The sequence below is a fragment of the Pteronotus mesoamericanus genome, unplaced genomic scaffold (genome assembly GCF_021234165.1).
Source record: "Pteronotus mesoamericanus isolate MK-2021 breed Mesoamerican mustached bat unplaced genomic scaffold, CSHL_Meso_final contig_173, whole genome shotgun sequence".
Taxonomy (NCBI): domain Eukaryota; kingdom Metazoa; phylum Chordata; class Mammalia; order Chiroptera; family Mormoopidae; genus Pteronotus; species Pteronotus mesoamericanus.
Window position 1 is genome coordinate 4,939,644 of NW_026555072.1, and position 21,848 is coordinate 4,961,491.

Genomic DNA, 21,848 nt, shown 5'->3' on the forward strand with positions numbered 1-21,848 from the left:
ATACATATCCTTTTACTCAGTAAAGCCTATCATATCAAGGTATTTCTTCTAAGAATATAAACATGGATGTGTACAAAGATTTAGCTACCAGGAGAAGACAAGATAGTAACTATGTTAACAGAAAAAAAGAAAGTCGACACATCCAATAGGGAACTGTTCCACCTATATGACAGAATACTATGCAATAAAGTTACAAAGTGTGTTTCTGAGATAGAGGGATTAATATGATACACTGGGTTAAAGAAACTTGCATGGTTTATTTAAATTTTTAAATACTGAAAATTTATTGTAATAGAAGTCTCTAAAGATTTCTATCAAAAATGTTTTTCAAAGATCTGCCTCTAGTTGATAACATATCAAGGGGTCTCCACTGCATTCACATAATATTTCTTAAGTATTAAGTCACTAGCACCAGGTTAGATGCAGTGAATACAGATTTGAACAAACACAGAGCTCCTACCCTCGGGCTGCTCTCTGGCCTTTTATAGTTTTATGTATCTTAACGTTTTCCTTTAACCAATGGTCATATTTCTGTAAACATTAAATAAGTGTACTTCTTATGTTAAAACAAGGGGAGAGTCAACATTATCAAATGAAAGCCACCAGGAAAACAACAGGATATAGTAGGAAAAGTATAAAGAAGCTTTAGGCAAATCTGGGTTCTAATCCTTACTTTACCACATCCTAAGAGAAGGTGACATCGAGCCACTTAATTCAAGTTATTTCCTTACAGGTCACAAGCAGCCTAAAAAAAATAATCATTGAAAGAGTAAGGTATAGCCCTGGCCAGTGTGGCTCAATTGACTGGAGAACCATCCCATAAACCAAAAGGTCACAGGTTTGACTTCTGATCAGGGCACATACCCAGGCTACGCGTTCAATCCCCAGGCGGGGCTGTATATGAGAAGGCAACTGATTAATGTCTGTCTCAAAAATAAAAAGGAAAAATAAAAATGATAGTAATTTTAGAATAAGAAAGAAAGGAAGAAGAAGGAAGGAAGGGGGAGAGAGAGAGGGAGGAAGGGGGGGAGAGAGAGAGAGAAAAAGAGAGAGGAAGGAGGGTGGGAGAGGGAGGGAGGGAGCGAGGGAGGGAGGGGGAGGGGATGAGGGGGAGGAGGAGGAGGAGAGGGAGGGAAGGAGGGAGGGAGGGAGGGAGGGAGGGAGGGAGGGGGAGGGGAGGAGGGGGAGGGAAGGGAGGAGGGGGAGACTCCCTAACTGGTTTGACTTAGTGGGTTGGGTGTCATCCCACATACAGAAAGGTCACCAGTTAGATTCCCAGTCAGGGCACATGTCTGGGTTGCAGACTAGGTCCCTGGTTGGGGGTGTGCAAAAGGCAATCAATCAGTGTTTCTCTTGCACATCTATGTTTCTCTCCTCCTCTCTCTCTCCCTTCCCCCTCTCTAAAGATAAAGAAAATATCAAAAAGAAAAAAAAAAGAGGAGGGGAGGGAAAGGTATAACTGAAAATAAAAAGAAAAATCCAAACCATATTACAACTTGGTTGGAATTAAATAAAATAGAGATGTAGACAAACAGAGTGAGGGAATAAAGAGGGTAAAGATTTAGTAGGTGACAGAGACATGAAAATGCTTGGAAATATTACAGCTCTGAGTTAAGACTGTCAAAACAAGAGAAAGAAAGCATGCCTGGTGCCCTGGCTGGTGTGGCCCAGTGGACTGAGCACCAGCCTGTGAACCAAAGTGTTGTCGGTTCTATTCCCAGTCTGGGGCACATGCCTGGGTTGCAGGCCAGGTCCCCAGTAGGGGGAGTGCGAGAGATAACCACACATTTAAGTTTTTCTCCCTATTTCTCCCTCCCTTCCCCTCATTAAAAAAAATAAAATTTTTAAAAAAATAAAGCAAGCATTCCTGGTGACAAGTCCATACAGACAACATAAGGATGAAAAGAAAGGACACTGTAGGTTAAGGGTGACAGCCTTGCCAGAAAAAGGAAGTCTTCTTCACAGTTAGTTACAGTATAAATGTAATAAAAAAAAAAAGATTTAAAATTCAATCTATACTCCTATATTAGACCATGCATTAACTGCAGGCAGAACTCAGCATTACTCTTTTCATCCCTAGCCCTGTGTGTAACACTACAGGCAGGAGGTTAGCTGCTAGTGGGGAAGGGGAAGGAATGATAAATCTGTCACAGTTGCACTGACTGTCACCTGTAGGCCAAAGCAGGTTGTGGTTGCCTAAGGTTATTAAGTTACTACATTTCTTTGTTGTTCTGAGGCTGAACTGAAAGCTTCTATTTATACCTTGGGATATATGCTATCAAAGAGAGTTTATATTAACTGTTTCAATGTATAAAAGTGACTGATGTGCCTAGCTCTCTAGCCATCTTTCTGCTTTTTCATATCTATGCCTAAAACACATCTATGCATATATATATATATATATATATATATATATAATATACACAGCATTAATAAATATTAATACATATTAACATTTGAAAAACCTCTGGACAATGTCCACAACAGACCTTTGTTCCCGTGTCCCTGTCTCTTCAGAGGTTTGAAAAGATTTCAGATTACAGAGACAAGAAAATAGGAAGTTGGAAAAGCAGAGAGGCAAATAATCCTTTTACTCCTGTTAGCATCTTCAAGTCAAACCAATGCATCTACTGGAATCTCTGAGATTTACTAATTCTTTATCATTATTAAAATAACATACTCAAGGTCTTTATAGCTCACATTTGGCTTACCATAAGAGTGTCTTCTTTGTGTTCTACCAGCTCTCTAGTTTTTTAACCTACTATAACTTTTGCTTGTTGCCTGGACACAGGCTCCTGACAACCTGGGTTATGGTCACTATTGTGCTTCCTTGGGTATTTCTCAAGTGTATTTTCTAATTCTGGCCATGAGTAGATTGAACAAAATTGGTGATTTCCAAATTGTATTTGGAGGAAATGAAAGCACTAGTCATTTTTTTTAAAACATTAAATACATTTAAATAAAGTTACATGGAGAAATAGGGTACAATAACCATGAATACAATGAAAACACATGAAACAATCACCCTAACTGTATCAGCTTTCACACATACATAATATTCATTCTATGAATATCATATGTCAATATTCTGGATTTTATTTCAGTATTTATTTCAAAAGTAAATATACTGTATAGCGAACATATATACTGTGCAATTGGTAAGATAGAATTACTAATTCCCAATGACTATCTGAAAGGAGTTTTAAACAAAGAGCAAATTCTTAAAAGAATCACCTTTAGTTCCAACAGCCATAACAATAAAGAAATGAACCATGCAAGAATGAAAAAAATTGATACTTTTTAGAAAAGCCAAACTCAAAATTATTGAAAAACGTATACTTCACATTCTTATACTATATATATCCTAAGATGCAGTACTGCCATTCCACCCAAGAAAGACAAAAAAGAGAAAGCCAAACAAAGCCCACCAACTCTTATAACTTCTCCACATTAACAACTCCTGGAATGTTACTTTGTCCTAGGCATTTGTAATAACTGAAGAACTAAAACCACCAAAATCTATTTTGCTCAAAAGTCACAGACAATGCAACTAATGACCAATTACTTGATGGAGGAAAGAGAGGAAAATCTACCATTGGCTGGAATTTTAGGGAAAACTTCCAGCTCAACACAAAATGAAGAAACCATTTTTAAAAGTTTTTCATACTAGTATCAGAACTGAAATCATCTCCTGTAACTAATTTTTTTTACTTCTGAAACTCCTATTATCCATTCCCCAGCTTCTTACTTTATAATTTCTATCTTTTTATAGTTTTGCTGTATACTTTTATTTGCTACTTGATTATCTAAGCAACTACCTTAACTTAGTGACTACCCTCTCCTATAATTTGCCACACACATTTACAGATATTTACATTTACAGTGGTACCTCAGTACTCATCATTAATCCATTCGGGAACTCATGACAAGTGTGGAAACTGACAAATAACAAATGCAACAAGTGATGAAGCATTTTCTCTTGTGGGGCAGCATCATGACTAATACAAGTTCTAGCAAGTGCAACAACTCCCAAGCAAGCGCTGAGTGCTGAAACATTTTCTCATCAAAATGAGACCATTACAGCGTTTAACGAGTTCTGAAGCCAATGAGTACTGAGGTATGACTGTAATTCTGTTAATTAAACTGCTCATAGGCTGCATCACATATATTCACAAGAATATATATGCTTGCCTTTCAGCCCAAGGTTCTCTAACCCCAAGAAGAGAAATCACTGCATAATCTCCATGGTTTAAGGCAGTCTTAACAGCTGCAGCAACTGTTTGGTTCAGCTGAGGTTAATGGGTTAGCTTTGGGGTTAGAAGTGGAAAAAAGGTATGGTAGAAACTGTTAAGAACCACTCAAATCCCACTTGAAGGACTGTTGAGAGTCCTACATGCAGACACTTCTAGCAGTGAGGTGCATTAACTGCTGAGATCTTCCTTGCCAGAAGTCATACTCCTTCCCAGGTGGGCCAACATTCAATATTGAATGGATGAAATATAAAGGCCTACTCATTTTGGCCCAACTTGGGATAGCCCTGAAGGGCTATTCTAGCTAGAGAGCTCCCGATAGAGTAGGCCAAGGCTGTCACAGCTTAACTTGTTCCTCAGTCCAATCTTGGTTCTTCCACAGGTGTTGATCCTCAAGGCATTCCTTACTAAACATCCTGTATGCTAAATTCCCTCCAGAGGAACCCACCCTGCAACAGGCTAAGTGCAATGAGCATCCATTTTCCCACAATCCTCTAACCAATTACTTCTTTAGGAAAAATCCCTAGAGTCCAAATGACCAAATCAAATGACAAAAATTTTCTTAAATTCCTCATACACATTACCAACCAGAAAGGCTAAATTTTTTTTAAAAATTGCTTTACAAAGCCTTTTTCCTTCTGCCTCAAATTCATCTAAAATGACAAAAAAGATATTTTTAGTAAATAAATCCATAAAAGTAATAGTAATCAAAGTATACCATCTGCAAATCAGAAAATTTTTAGGAATTCTTGTAAGACAGGAAGCAGATGGGATCAGAATGACAAGAGCAGAAAAACCACAGTCCAAAATGTATACAGAAAAGAGGTTCCACCATTTTTTACACAAAAGTAGAAGCAGTTGCTCAAAAGGAACCCCAAGCTCAAAAAATTTTCACAAAACAACTCGAGACAATAATTAACTATCTTCAGAATAACAGGGCCAGTAAGTCTCCCACATACATATACCTGAGCAGTTTATTCACACGATCATTGCAAGGTTTATAATTACCTCCCAAAAGTAACAGTGTATAATCTGTTCTCTAAAAATACGTATCTCTTTGGTTGGAGTTGAAGGTTCTTGTATTGGTTCCAAAGAGGGAAAAAGGAAGCAACCCGAGGTAAAAACAAATGTTTCCATAAATTGGTAGTGATGGTGGTGGGTGTATGGAGGAGAGGGGGCGGGTCTCCCAATAGAGACTGGCTCTAGTTTTGGACTTACAGGAAGATGATGAAGACAATGGATAGAAAAAATTCAATAACTGGTATTTAAAAAAGAATTTTTTTAAATCCTCACCCAAGGACATTTTTTCATTGCTTCTAGAGTAAGGAAGGGAGACAGTGAAAAACATGGATGCAAATAAAGCATCAGTTCGTTGCCTCCCCTACACACCCGGCCTGAGGATCATAAATGCCTGGACCCAGAATCCAACAGACAACCTAGTACATGTGCCCTGATGGGAAATTGAACCCACAACATTTCAGTTACAGGATGATGTTCCAACCAAATAAACCACACCAGCCAGGGCAGAAAATGAAATTTTTTAAATGTAGGAATGTGGTCTGGCCTGGTCCATATGGCTTGGTTGGAGAGTCATCCCATAAACCAAAAGATCGCAGGTTCAATTCCCAGTTAGGGCACATGCCTAGGTTGTGGGTTCGGTTCCTAGTTGGGATGTGTACAAGGGGCAACTGATCAATGTTTCTCTCTAACATCTATGTTTCTCTCCCTCTCTCCCTCCCCCTCTCTCTAAAATCAATAAGCATGTCCTTGGGTAAGGATAGGAAGGAAGGAAGGAAGGAAGGAAGGAAGGAAGGAAGGAAGGAAGGAAGGAAGGAAGGAAGGAAGGAAGGAAGGAAGGAAGGAAGGAAGTCAATAATGCCTCAAGGAGGATTAAAAATTAACTCACATCTAGGAAATAGAAGCCATCAGCTTGGAACACTTAAAATACATATTATGTATACCTCTGCATCTGTTCTCTCATTCCTTGTTCCCATTACAAATAATCAACCTACTGCCTACCTATTAATGACCAGTTCATCTACACAATAGTAAATGGATCTAAGAGCACATCTTTTGAAAGACTTAAATCCTTAGGTTATCTTTCTCTTCTCCCATTTTATTAGATTACACCCACCAGATAGTCTGCCAACATAGTCTAGTTGCCACATGCCCACTACCTCACCTTCTAAAAAAAGAAAAAGACATCTCCAAAACCAGTATCTATGTATTCTTCATTACCTTCACAGCCAAACATTCTATAAATGGAAAATGTAGACAAATGCATAAAATAATAGTTTTTAAAGCCAATGTATTTTAATGACCACTAAGCAGAAAGGACATAAACCCCACATGCAAACTTAATTTTCAAATCTGCATCTCTATTTACATGCTCTCAAATTAGTGTGCTCTACAATAAGAACATGCAGCATTGAAAAATTAGATTGCACAGATTTCTATATGTTTCTTTTGTATAATGGTTTCTTTTAAATAACTTAGCAGTTCCAATTAAAATTAAAATATCTAATAGAGTATTAGTTATTAATACCTATTATCCTAAAGCCACTGCACTAAGTACTACCCAGTTACACTTAGCAATCCCCAAATCTCTGAGCTATCACCTCCTCCCTTCATTTTACAGATTAGAAACTACAATACATGCTCAGGGATGTATATGTAATCTTTTAATGGTAATGTAGCTGTAAACAATAGAGATGCGCCGTTAAAAAAAGCCAAACTACAAACCCCATAGACTATACCTATTTCAAACTAAAACTGCGCTTTCATTAGGAGATTGTTCACTTGACTTAACACAAAAGTAGCATAATAAAACATCAAAAATAAACATCAACAATCCTTCATGCTAGCCCTGAAATAACCTACCAGTTGTTGAGCATACTAAACATATATGTTGGAAACAAGCATAGTAAAATGTCCCTGTACTATATATATATCCTAAGATGGAGTATTATTATTCCACCCAAGAAAGACAAAAAAGAGAAAGCCAAAGAAAGCTCACCAACTCTGACTTAAGATTTTAAACATTAAGATATTTACTATCATCAAAAGGTTAAAATGTTCTTGCTCATAAGGATACAGTTTTTCATTGTTATGGATTTTGCCTTTGTTAATGAGGGAGGTAGTATTTGCAGGTGCTTTTAACTTTCTAAGTGAGTAATGGTCTAGGTCAGCAGTTTGGTACCATAAAAAAGACACATCTTGGGGGACTACCTCCAATCACTGAAATCAAATCTAATAGGGAAAAAAAAAATCAAGTTAATAAAAAACATTGTTTTATCCAATGCTCAAGCTCATATGTGATCAACTGTGTTCCTTATCTTTACAATAACATGGCTACATGTCAGATTTTTTGTTCAAATATTTTCTAACTAAAATGAAAGTTTAATAGGCAGGATAAAGAAGAGATATGCTGAGTTTGTGTTACTTTCCTTAAGTATCCACCAATGGCTCACTTTTTACTATGGTATACAGCCTTTAAGGGTAGGGATTTTTCACAGGGCAGAACAAAATGGTCATGAACATGTAAGTGCTTAACAGTTTAACTGAATAACCAACTTATTGATAATTGATGGAGTTACATGAATTCTTCACATTTCCATCTATCACACATTTTTTTTTCCTCATTAAGATGTTCATAAGCTTACAGGTTCTTGGAGGTAAAAATGATAGTATCCTTGATAAAAATAGAGTACAACTACAATTATTTTAAACACATATATAAATCAAACAGTAATTAACAAGGGGAAAAATTACCTTTTGGATAATCTTCCAATAAGAGGTTGAAGTGACCTAATTGACAAAAGAAATCAGACTCCACTTTGCCTTCAGCTTTTAAGATTAGAGATTCGTAGCAGCGAACAGCCTAGAAATAAAAAAATAAAGCATTTAAGAAAAAGACAAAACCCTAAAATACATTTCCTTCCTAAGATAATGCACATATTTTCCATTCAATTACCCAAGAAATCAATATGTTTCATTTCTACCCCAGTCAATGCAGCATACTTTAGAAAACCTGAGTATTTATTAAAAGAGCCACTGATTATGGCATAAGAGCTTTTCCTATCTATAAAATAGAAATGCTTGCCAAATAAGATAACTGTAGGAGCACTTTGATAACTTTATTCGTAAGTTATAAACCTAAATTATTACTGTGGTCCCTGATGCTATAAACAAATAATATCCATCTTTCCCCAAAGATGGAAAGAACTTTATTAAATTATGTGAGAATTAACAGCATCACCAGAGTAATATTCATAACTACCATTCATACTTAATAGCTACTTTTTGCCATAACCTCCACCAGTTTAAGCTACCATAAATTGCCTTTCATTTGTCTTCTTGTGATATACTTCAAATCCACCAACTTTAATTCTATTCCTAATCTTTCCCTCAACTCGAATACATGTATATGCACTCACTCTGTTTCTTCCCTGAAGGAAAAAAATAGAGGAAAAAAATAAATAATATTTTAAGGGTATTTTTTTTTTTGGGGGTCTTTTTCTTTAAATCCAGGAGACAGCATGAGAAAATGAACGATGGAAAAAACAGAATTCTGGAGTCTGACAAATTCCAGTTGTCATTAGCTACAGGAGAGCCTGGGCAACTTATCCTCACTATTTTTTTTAGTTCTAATAACACTCAAAAGGCTGACAAAAGGAATAAAATTAGAAAACCTCAAGGGCTTCCAGTCAAGATAGCAGGGTTTGTAAATGCAGTACTCACATCCTCCCACAACCACATCAAAATTACAACCAAACTTCAGAACCACCATCATTCAGAATCACCTGAAATCTAACTGAATGGAAGTCCTACAACTAAGGATATATAGAAGCAGCCACATCCAGACTGGTAGGAGGGGCAGAGACACGGAAGGGACTGGTCCCACACCCACGTGTGGCAGATAAAAGTCGGGAGGGATATCTTGGCTGCAGAGGTACCCCTTGAGATGTGAGCAGTCCTAGCCCCAGACCAGGACACTCACCCAGGGTACCAGTGCCAGAAAAAGAAGTTTTCACAACTTCTAGCTGTAAATACCAGTGGAGATTGTGGTTGAGTGAGATGGAGCACTTCTGAGTTCCAGGCATTCCTCTTACTTAGAGGGCCCATGCAAACCTTACTCAAATTCACTCCCTTGATCTCCATCATTGGGGCAGCGGCTTGAAGGGCTCCACAGACATATGGAAAGAAACTGAACTGTCTGGCATCAGGGTGAAGTCCAGAAGGGCTTTCTCCCAGACAGAAACGCTGGCATTCCATTTCTGAGCCCTTCTGCCACAGAGCTGGCAAGCAGAGGCCATGTCTGAGTATCCATCAGCTGGCTATCACTGTTTGCCCCACCCTGGTGATTCCCTGAGACAATGCCCAACCCAACTTGCTGGTCCACCCTAGCTGTTTCCAGTGGCTTTTCCATACCAATGGCCTGTCTTGGCTGATGCTTTAAATTTTACTAAAATATTTCAAATAAGCAGCATCTGTCCTCAGCACAATGAGGTATCTCTCGACAAGTGGCCCCAGACCCGACACTAGCTGCCATCCACCTTTGTTTGCAGGTTGGTCTCTCCTGGGCACTCCAAGCCCAGCACAAGTAGCAGCCATCTGCAGATCACTTTGTAGCTCATGGAGGAAGGCCCTAGGCAAAACACAGGTGGTGGCTGACCTTGGCCTGCAACTCCCAGGCGCCCCCAGAGCCATGGTACCTGGGACAACTTCAACACATCAAAGCACCATACAACCACCTCAACAAGAAACACATTAAAGGAGTAGACTCATCAGGCACCAGAACCCTGCTGAAGTCATGCTCTGGGGTGTAGGCCCTTGAACACCTGATCCTCCACAGGGGTTGCAGCCAGTCAGCCTGGAGATAAATCCATCCCATCAACGTTCCAACAGCAAGCAAGGCTGAACTACAACAGAAGGGTATACACAGTCCACAGTGGGGTTGGGGAAGGGGGCACACCTCGAGTGCCCAGCTTGGGTGAATATGGAAGCTGTGCCACTGGACCTTACAGGCCACCTAATACATTAGGCCACTCTACCAAGCCCAAGAGATATAGCAGCCCTACCTAACATAGAAACAAACACCGGGAAGCTGCCAAAATGAGGAGACAAAGAAACATGGCCCGAATGAAAAAACAAAACAAAACTGCAGAAAATGAACTAAATGTAGACAAGCAATCTACTAGTTGCAGAGTTCAAAACACTGGTTATAATGATGTTCGATGAACTTAGAACAAAATAAAAAAGGACATGGAAACCATAAAAAAGAACCAGTCAGAAAGAAGAATACACTAACTGAAATGAAGAATTTACAGGGAATCAAAAGTAGAGTGGATGAAGCTGAGACGCAAATCAGCGATTTAGAATATAAGGAAGCAAAAAACACCCAATCAGAACAGCAAAAAGAAAAAAGAATAAAAAAAAATGAGGGTAGTGTAAGGAGCCTCTGGGACAACTCTTCAGGGGTACCAACATTTGCATAACAGGTATTCTGGAAGGAGAAGACAAGAGAGCAAGAAATTGAAAACTTATTGGAAAAAATGATGACAGAAAATTTCCCTTACCTGGTGAAGGAAATAGACATACAAGTCAAGGAAGCACAGGGAGTCCCAAACAAGATGAATCTAATGAGGCCCATACCAAGACATATCATAGCTCAAATGCAAAAGGTTAAAGACAAAGTGAGAATCTTAAAAGCAGCAAGAGAAATCAGTTAGTTAACTATAAAAGAGTTCCCATAAGACTGTCAGCTGATTTCCCAAAAGAAACTTTGCAAGCCAGAAGGGACTGGCATGAAATATTCAAAGTGATGAAAAGAAAAGACCTATAACCAAGATTTCTCTACCCAGCAAAGCTATCATTTAGAATCCAAGGACATATAAAGAGCTTCGCAGAGAAGGAAAAGCTAAAGGAGTTCACCACCAAACCAGTATTACATGAAATGTTAAAGGGTCTTCTTTAGGAAGAAGAAGAAAAAAAAAATCGTAAATATAAATAAAAATGACAATACATATATATATATCAACAATTGAATCTAAAAAACAAATAAACCAGCAGGACAGAAACAGATTCAGATTCAGATTCATTTATACAGATCCAAGATGGGAGGGAGGTTGAAGGGTGGATAATAAAGATGAAGGAACTATGAAGTACAAATTGGCCCTGAGTGGTGTGGCTCAGAGGGCTGGGCATCGTCCTGCAAACCAAAAGGTCACCAGCTGGATTCCTGTTCAGGGTAAATCCCTGGGTTGTGGGCCAGGTCTCATGTTGGGAACATGCAAGAGGCAGCAGATTGATGTCTCTCTTGCATGTCAATGTTCCTCTTCCTCTTTCTCCCTCCCTTCCCTTCTTTTCCCTAAAAATAAATAAAATCTTTTTTTTTTTTAATTGTGCAAATTGGTAGTTACACAACAGTCTTCAGGATGTTAAGTCCAGTATCAGGAATAGAGTCAATAATATTCTAATAACTATGTATGGTGTCAGACTGGGATGATCACTTAGTTATATAATGTCTAATCACTGGCATATAAACCTGAAACTAATATAAAATTATATGTCAACTTAAACAAAAAATTTAAAATGACCAAAAAAGAAAACTTTAAGGGTTTACCATAGTGCTTACCACTGCACAGGTACTTATAACTGCTTCTTTATCTTCTCCTTAGCTTTAAAAACAAACAAAAAGAAACCCACAAACTCTCAAGACTGTTTCAAGTTTCAAAATAATTTTGTCAAAATTTCCCAGCTAATAATTTAATGTAAAATGTTACATGCTATAGTGTGCCCTAGAGTCACAAAAGGAATAAATGTGCATGATTTCTCAAATCTCTGGGTACACAACCAAAGTTTGGTGCCCACAAAGAAAGGAACTAGAATGGCTTCCATTAACAAAAAAATCTTTTCAGCACCACTTCAAGAGCTTTTGATGGGATGAGAAAATGTGATGTGGGTCAGAGCACCCATTTAAAATGCCTTGATTTTTCCTCTCCTGCAAAATATCAAGCCATTGACAGCTTCAGAGTGTATGTCCTAAAATTTACCTATCCAAAGCACATACATAAATACCCATCAGGTTTAGAGAAGCCATCCTTAAACAAAGCATATTCTAGGGTGATTCTATTATCCTTAAAGCCTATCATTTATAAAAGGACTGTCTTCAGTTCTAATTCTACTCTTAGCTATTTAAATGTGCACATGTACCAAATCACAATTACTGAAACTAATCATTTTACTTCCTTGTAATTAAAAGAGTGCTACAACAAAGTCTCAGCAATTACTATAATTTGGAGGCATAAAATATCATGACCCTCTTTAAGTCATATATAATCCTATCTGGCAAGTGGTTAAGAGTACAAAAATATACTGTATTTTACTATGTATAATGTGCCCTTGTTTATAATGCACACCTACATTTTTGACCCAAACTTTCAGGAAAAATACCTTTCGTATTAATTTTTTAATTCAGTATTTAATTATTTATATTTAGATAGTTTTTTGGCATTATAAAGGAATTTTAGCATTTATTTTTGAACATATTATGGTACAAGAAATTTTATGTAACAAATAATTACAAAACAGGAACAGATGCAAGGTATTTCAGGTACTACCCACGTATAATGCACATCATTTTTTCCCTCAACAATTTGGGGAAAACACTGTGCATTATATATGGCAAAATATCGGTAGTTTATTCCAGTGCTTTTTAATATCAGAAAAATTCTTAAAATTATGGGGCTACAGAATGACGATTGTTAATTTTACATTAAATAAGTGACTGTTAAAACTATCAATGCTATTGTAAATTAAGCACTCCTTCAAACAGTTGTTGTCTTCATTTTTTTTATACTCTTAATAAGATATTTAGAAACTTTCCTACTCCTCTCTTACAATTTCTTATGGCTTATTAGCACTAAATTTACAAGCAAATATGGCTTCATGGTAAAAAAGGATTCAAGATACAAACACAAAGAAATTTTGTTTAATGACCTAAGCAAAAAGATGGCAAAATCCTGTATTTCCTGTCATCACCATACCTTGATGTCATTACCATGATATGATCCTCTACTACCTATTTTCCATTTCCCATAAAACAAAGAAACACATTTAAAACTATATATAACTCTGATCATGTGAAACATAACACAAGGTAAAAAGCAGAATGAGCATATTTTAAATTCATCTACCCATATATTCAGGCTTTATTAACAAATTTATAATTAGATGGACCCTGACTTAAAATGGTTTAATTCATGATTTTGACTTGAGGATGGTACAAAAGTGATATGCATTCAGTAGAAACTGGCTAGGCTAAGTTATGACGTTTGGTAGGTTAGGTATATTAAGTGCATTTCACCTTAATGTATGTTCAATGTCTGATGGGTTTATCCATCATACGTGAAGGAGCACCTGTAATATACAAACAAGCTAGCATGCAACTACCAACTAATGTTGGTTGTCAAAGACTATGCTGATACAGCCAAATATAAAACAAGATGAAGATGAACAAAAAGGCAGAATACTTTCCAAGAGCCTTGTTTCTCCATTTCACAGCAAAACATCATGAATTTATTTGAGGTATCTGAGGTAAACACTGATATTAAATACAGGCAAATACTGACAATTTTTAAGGAGTATTTAAAGGAAAATAAATAACAAGATAATTTCCAATACTACAGACTCATACAATAATCTAGAATTAAACAGTTATTTTAATAATAATATTTTTATGCCAAAGGCTAATTATAAACATAAAAGATTTATCAGAACAAAGTTCAGGTAAACTTCTATAAAGCAAAATTATTTCAATTAAAAGGGTTACTTTTATATTCCTACTCTTTTCTTATTTTTAAATATGCACAAATAAAATCTCCATACAGAGTGATGTGTGTGTGTACATGCATAGAGAAAAAGGACTAGTATATCAAACAAATATTAAAAAAAGTCTTCAGTTGAGCCATACAGTAACTTCTTTTTATTTTGCTCATTTTATTCCTCTATGTTTTCTGGATCTTTCATAAATAACCTATACCATTTCTATTCTTACAAAGAAATCATTAAAAAAAAAAAGAAAAGAATATGCTTTCCTCCACGCTACCTCTTACCTTTAGTGTGAGGACAGTCAGAAACTTCAATTAAAAATCATTTGTATCTAGATCAGCATCATTCAATAGAGCACTTTCTGCAATGATATAAATATTCTGTAATCTGTGCTGCACAATAGACATATGTGATTATTTAGCACTGAAAACATGAGTGGGTGAAGTCAACTGAATTTTGAGATTATTTCATTTAAATTTTTATTTAAATGGACAGGTAGCTAATGTGGAGATAATTGTTAAAGCTTTAAAATAACTGAATATTCAATCCACATGCTAAATACTAGGAAAGCAAAATTTCTTATGTTTATAAATGAAAAGCCTATAAAAAATAATGGAATATCTTACACTGGGGATACACTCCTCTTACACTCCTACACACTAGCTCCTTCTATGACTCTACCTCCACACCAAGCAGAAAAGCAACACATAAGATCAGGACTTCTTGCTCCCACCATCCCACAGAAGATTTAGTCTCAGTTCTTTACCATGTTTTCTGATCTTGCTTTATTTTAAATCATAAAAAAAAGCAATGCCCGCCACAAAGAATAACTTCTAAAGTCTATAGTTGTTCACAGCCAGTAGCTTACATATTTATAATCCTTACCACCTAATGGGAAAAATATCAAGAATGAAAATAAACAGTCAACTTCTAAATTCTAGACTCAAAGGACATTGAACTTAGGTACTCCTAGCTAGGTAGAGAGCTTGGATGTCTTCCTCCCATTACAGTGCCATTGTCCACAATGTTCAATATAATTCGTGCTTGGTATCTGCTTTAATTATCTGAAAAATCTGTTATATCAAAACAGTAATATTATCATTACCCTCTACATCTAAACCTTGATAAAGTATAGCGTTCATGAGCACAGACACGTAACCAATTTATTTTTTAATGTTAAGCATAAAGTCTTTTATGATGAACTTGGTCAGCTCCTACCTAAATTATGACACTTCCTAATATTTTAGAATTGTTAAATACAGGCTACTCCTAAATAAGTTTGTGGTTTTTTGGGTTTTTTTTTCAATTTCAAAGACTGGCTGAAGTAGCTGGGTGACATACAAATGGGTAGAATAAATTAATGTAGATTTACATTCTCCAATGGTTTTCTTTTTTCCATTTTTTATGATGATTACTAATGCCTAAGATAGAATCTCAAAGCAGTCCTAGTTTGGTAGCTCCCCTTTTGGAAGCCCCTCCCCTTCTAGAAGGCTCCAAGGTACTACCTGCCTCCCACACCTACAAATTATGTCAGAGGAGGGGCTGTACCCAACCCATAATCACATAACAGGGGCTTAATATAATATTTCTTGAATTAACAAAGCAATGTCACTTTTATTTTAGTTTCTCAAATAACCCTCTCTTCTTTGTCCTAAACTTTTCATTTAGGAACTGCAAGTCAAGATGCTATCAATTAATCCTGTTAGTTATTTAAAAATCATTTCCATTAAGGTATAAATCACCAATGTTTTAAATGAACCAATGCTTTTAAATGAATCAAAGCTTTTAAGTTGAATGTAATAAAAAACAAGCATGCAGTTCTGCCCATACTTCCTAAAAGCCAGCCACAGTCATACAAGATGATTTAGAAGCTACTTATAAAAGATTAAGAGATTTACATGCAGATTACAGGTCAACATGTTATCCATGAAATATGGCTACTAAAAAAGTATTCATGGCCCAAATTAATAAAGCATATTATATAAATCAACACCAATAATCAGCTTAGCAAAGTTTACTCTGATCAGATCTCTAACATTATCATCAGGTGAGTGCCACAATTTAGCAGGTGCTAATAACACAGGAGTACAAGTTTGGTGAAGGATGTAAAAACTATTGTATAAAAAATATTTTAACTGAGTTTAGCTGAGAAGAATCATCAGGGATGCTGTAGCTTTACTCAAATATTTAAAAAGCTGTCACTTGAGAGAGAAGATAAATTGCACTTTGGGTAACTTCAGACATTAGACCAATAAATGAGTATAATTTGCAAGAAGTTTAACTCAGTTCAATCACAAAGCAGGAAAATATAAATATGCCAAAACTTAAATGGGCCATCTTTTGTACTGGTTCATATCAATACAAAGGATTAAAGCATAAATTACTGAACTACCTTAGCGAGACGCCTTACTCTGTATATAATTCTGAGCTACATTTTTTAAGATTCCTTGAGCTTCTACAATTAAGTATACAATGTGTGATATTATGTATAGTACATACACACAAACACACACATGCGTGAACACGTCTAGACTTAATCCCGTGATTAGTTTACTCGCTCTGAACTTCCAGAATAAATTTCTATATAAACATACTATCCTTACCTGATCCCCCAAAACCTTAAAAATGTCTGCATCATTAAAGCTGATGGCCTTCCCCGAAACATGCCCTATAAATCAAAATTCCTCCCCTTTCTAGACACTCAGCAATGCCTTTGCCTGACTGCTTTCAAGACACCTTAGGAACTTGAAAGGGTTGAAAGTACCTGAGTCTAAACCATTTTTTAAAATTTCAACACACCACATTTTTTTTTAATAAGGGAAGAGTTACACACTCAAAATAATACAATCTCAAGTATTACTGATTCTTATTGACATATCTATTCCTGAACTTATATATCAGACTTTTCTTTGTACCTTCATGCGTCATTTTTGGAAAGGTAAAATTTACATATCACATATTCTCAAGATTATACTACAATGAAAGGTCTTTCTCCCAGTCCTGACCCAAGTCACCCAGTTCCCTTTCCCAGAAGTAACAAACATTAAAAAAAAAATCTACTGTATTCAAGATTTTGTACAATTGCAAGCCCATATATTTTCCCCACTTGAGTATTTTATATAAGCACTGTTCTGTGACTTGCTTCAGACTTTCAATGTGCCTAACATCCTATCCTCTCTCCTTCTCTATCAGTAGAACCCCTAAATTTAATTAGGCATATGTTTACATACAATAAATACTGGGCTACCCAGCCATCCTTGCAGGTGTTGCACAGTAAGTTCTGGACAACTAGACATAACGAAAACACAAGCTTTGCTTCAACCCCTCCTCTCTTCCTAGCTGGAATCACCTGGATGGTAGAAGCCGCAAGCTGAGGATAGAGGGTAGAGAAGCCCAAGTTCCTAGAACAGTAAGTAGTATTCCAGAGCAGCCAGAAACTGCCTGCCTCTGGGAAGTCTTAAGAGATAAAGCGCCCTCACATGTAAAGAAAAAAAGGAAGAAAGAAAAGAAACCTAGAAACTAATAAAATAATCATTAATACATACAAAAAGGATAAAGAACAGAAAACAGAGCCCTGGCTGGTGTGGCTCAGTGGATTGAGTGCCAGCCTGCAAAGCAAGGGGTCGCTGGTTCAATTCCCAGTCAGGGCACATGCCTGGGTTGCAGGCCAGGTCCCCCGTAGGAGGCACGTGAGAGGCAACCACCCAATGATGTTCCTCTCCCTCTTTCTCCTTCCCTTCCTGTCTAAAAATAAATAAATAAAATAATTTTTTTTAAAAAAAAAGAAAGAAACCTAGTCAACTGTCACCCATACCTAACATTTTAGAGAAGATACAAGAATTTATACATCTGTTACTCTACCTTATCTCCCTCACTCCAATTTTCAACTAATATATATCATGCTTTATTTACATCACAACAAAATTAGTATAAAAAATTTAAGCATATCAATCTAAATCCTGGATTACTCAGCCTCTCTGGACCTACTACTCTGCATTCAGTGGGTGTGCTGGATGCTAATAAGTAAGTAGGCATCATTCAAGACACTAGTACGGTACTGTAAGTACCACTCTTTTCAAATAAACTACTGAAAATGCTTTGCTAATAAAAAATATTTTCAGAGACGTATGGAAAATATTCTCACAGAACTACACTACTGAAATCAAACTAGATAATTTAGTATTAGTAATTCAATTATTAACAGCTAATATTTGGGCTCTTGATATCTACCAGGCACTATTTTAAACATTTTAGATATATTTATTCATTTAATCCTCACAATTACTCGATGAGATAAGAAGACCTTACTTCAGAGATAGCAGAACTGAGGCAGACAAAGTAAATCACATGCTCAAGATCATAGTACTATTAACTAGCAGAGGCTGGAATCAAACAGTATGGCTCCAGAGCCTCTGAGCAGTAAGGTGTTCAACTAGGGTTGTACCTACAGACTTAATGTCATTTCCAAAAAGAGGACTTCCATAAGTCACTCTTTCTCTTACATTCCTACACACTAGCTCCTTCTACAACTCTACCTCCACACCAAGCAGAAAAGCAACACATAAGATCAGGACTTCTTGCTCCCACCATTCCACAGAAGATTTAGCCTCAGTTCTTTACCATGTTTTCTGATCTTGCTTTATTTTAAATCATAAAAAAGCAGCCCTGGCTGGTGTGGCTCAGTGGATTGAGCACGGGCCTGCAAACAAAGGGTCACAGGGTTAGATTCCCAGTTAGGGCACATGCCTGGGTTTTAGACCAGGTCCCCAGTTGAGGGCCTCACACCACACACTGATGTTTCCTTCTCTTTCTCCTTCCCTTCCCTTCTAAAAAATAAATTAAAAATATTAAAAGAAAAAAAAAGAGAGAGAAATGTGTAAAATAAAGCCTTCCCAGTCGTATCAGAGAACACATGACAGTAATCCTTAAGAAACAGGAAAACAAAGGCTGTGGGCCCTACAATTACCCCAAGTTTAATGCCTAGAAAGACTTTCAGGCTGTAAAGCAGGTATGGGGAATTTTCTTGCCCAAATCAATGCAAGCTGGAATAAAGTGAAACAACAGCTTTACAGTTACTAAAAGGAAAATAAATGTGTCACCTAGAATTCAATACACAGCAAAAATACCTTTCAAAAAAAAGATGAAAGTACACTTTTCCAGACATATAAAACTGAAAGAATTCAACACCAGCAGGCCTACACTTTAAGAAATGTTAAAAAAAAAATTTCTCTAATTGGATACAAAATTTTTTAAATATTTATAATATCTCCCAAAAATGAAATATATAGATAGAATTCTAACAGTATGTACAGCAGAATCCATATGCTGAAAACTACAAAACACTGATGAAAAATTCAACTAAATAAGAGCAGAGAGATACCATGTTCATGAATTGGAAGACTCAATAGCATTAAGATGAGAACTCCAATTAATTTATAGATTTAATGCAATTCCAATCAAAATCCCAGTAGGATTTTTTGTAGATACAGATGAGCTGATTATAAATCTTATGTGTAAAGGCAAAGAAACTAGAATAACCAAAACAATTTTGGAAAAGAATAAAGTTGAAGGGCTCACATGACACAAGTTTAAGCCCTACCATGAAGGTACAGAAATCAATTAAAACCACAAGCACCACTACCCGCCTATCTGAATAGCTAAATCTTTTTTCCAGCTTTACTGATACATAATGACATATAACATTGTGTAAGTTTAAGATGTGCAATGTGATTTTATATTTAAATTATTACCACAATAAGATTAGGTAGCACATCCACGACTTTACATAGTTATTATTTTTTAATATAGTAAGAATACTTAAGATCTATTCCCTAAGCATCTTTCAAGTCTACAATACACTTTTAATTATAATCACATTAGATACTTTGGAACTTATCCTTCTTAGAACTTGAAGTTTGTACCTTTTGACCAATCTTTCCAACCTACCCTCCCCATCTATGAGTTGGACCTTAGATTACACATATAGTGAGATCATACAGTATTTGTTTTTCTGTGACTGATTTAATTCACTTAGCATAATGTCCTCGAGGTTCGGGACATTTTTTAAAATGTGACAATACCAAGTGTTAATAAGGATGCAGAACAACTGAAACTCTCATACATTGCTAGTGAGAATGCAAAATGGTACTGTCGCTCCGGAACACAATTTGACAATTAAGTATGAAGTTAAGCATACATTTATCATACGATCCAGTATTTCTATTCCTAAGTATTTACCCCAGAAGTAAAAACTTGTGGCTCTGACTAGTGTGGCTCCGTTGGTTGGGCGCCATCCTGCAAAGCAAAAGGTGGCCAGTTGATTCCTGGTCAGTGCAGGTGCCCTGGTTTGCAGGTTTGGTCCTTGAACAGGGTGCTTACAGAGGCAACCAATCAGTATTTCTCTCCCTCTCTTTCTCCCTCCCTTCCCCTCTCTCTAAAAATAAATACATAAATAAACAAACTTGTGTTCATACCAAAACCTATTCACAATGTTCATAGCAGCTTCATTCATAATCAACAAAAACTGGAAACAATGCAAATATTCAACAGGTAAGTGAATAAATTGTGGTACATCTATACAGTAGAATTCTATTTAGCAATATTAAAGGAATAAACAATTGATATATAGTATGGATGAATCTCAAAGGTGTATGTTGAGTAAAAGAAGTCAGTCCCAAAAGACTACATAGTGAATACATTTGTCAAAACTCAAATACCTAATACAGGTAAAATTAAATATATGTAAATTATATCTTAAAGTTTATTTTAATAAGAGACTGCAATGCTTAATGTAAAAATAATAGTAACAATGCATTGTAGGGTTTTAACATAAGTGGAAATAAAATGTATGACAGTAACACAAAAGATCAGGATGAGAGAAATGAAAGTGTAGTCTATATTACAAGGTCCATACTATGCATGGCATGGCACAGTGTAATGTGAAGGTAGGCTGAGACAAGTTAAAAGTAAGGAAATTGCTAGAACTGGTAAGTATAATATTCAAGGTCAATATACAAAGGCAACTGTATTGCTATATACCAGCAATAAACAACTGAAATTTGAACTATTTAAGGATTTTATTTATTTTCAGAGCGAGGAGAAGGGAGGGAGAAAGAGAGGGAGAGAAACATCAATGAGAGAGAAACATGAACCTCTTCATTTGCTGGGAATGCAACAGGTGACCTTTCACTTTGTGGGACTGGACAATGCTGTCAACTGAGCTACGCAGATCAGGACATTGAAGTAGTTTTTTTTTTTCAAATACCACTTAAAACAGCGTCCAAAAAAACCCCAAAATACTTATGTATAAATCTAAGGAAATATGTGTAAGATCTGTGTTAAGGGGAAAAGAAAACACTGGTGAAAGACATCGAAGAATTTATAAATAATCAGAGAAATACCATGTTCACAAAATGGAAAACATTAACAACACACCAGTTCTCCCTAATTTGATATTTAGATAGATTCGAAGCAATCTCAATCAAATCCCAAAAAGCTTTTTAGTATATATTGACAAGCTGTCTCAGTTATATGAAAAGAAAATGAACTAGAATAGGCCAAACAATTATGAAAAAGAACAAAGTCAGAGAATTCATATGACCCAATTTCAAGACAATATAGTAAGCTACAATAATCAAGACAGCGTGGCACTAAGGACAAACATATCGATCAGTGGAAAAAAAGTAAGGAACCCAGCAACAGACCCATACCAATGTAATCAACTGTTTTTCGGCACAGTACAAAGGCAATTCACTAGAAAAAGTATTC

The 21,848-nt window shown here is 36.3% G+C and overlaps 1 protein-coding gene across 7 annotated transcripts in view; it reads right to left on the reverse strand.

Annotated features, from left to right (window-relative positions):
• Nucleotides 1-21,848, reverse strand: part of KDM6A (lysine demethylase 6A) — a 180,072-nt gene that overhangs the window by 116,005 nt on the left and 42,219 nt on the right. For all 7 annotated transcript variants that reach the window (XM_054566524.1, XM_054566523.1, XM_054566526.1 and 4 more), the window contains exon 3: nucleotides 8,022-8,130. In XM_054566524.1, the coding sequence (XP_054422499.1) occupies nucleotides 8,022-8,130 (109 nt within the window). The remainder of the gene's footprint in view (nucleotides 1-8,021; nucleotides 8,131-21,848) is intronic.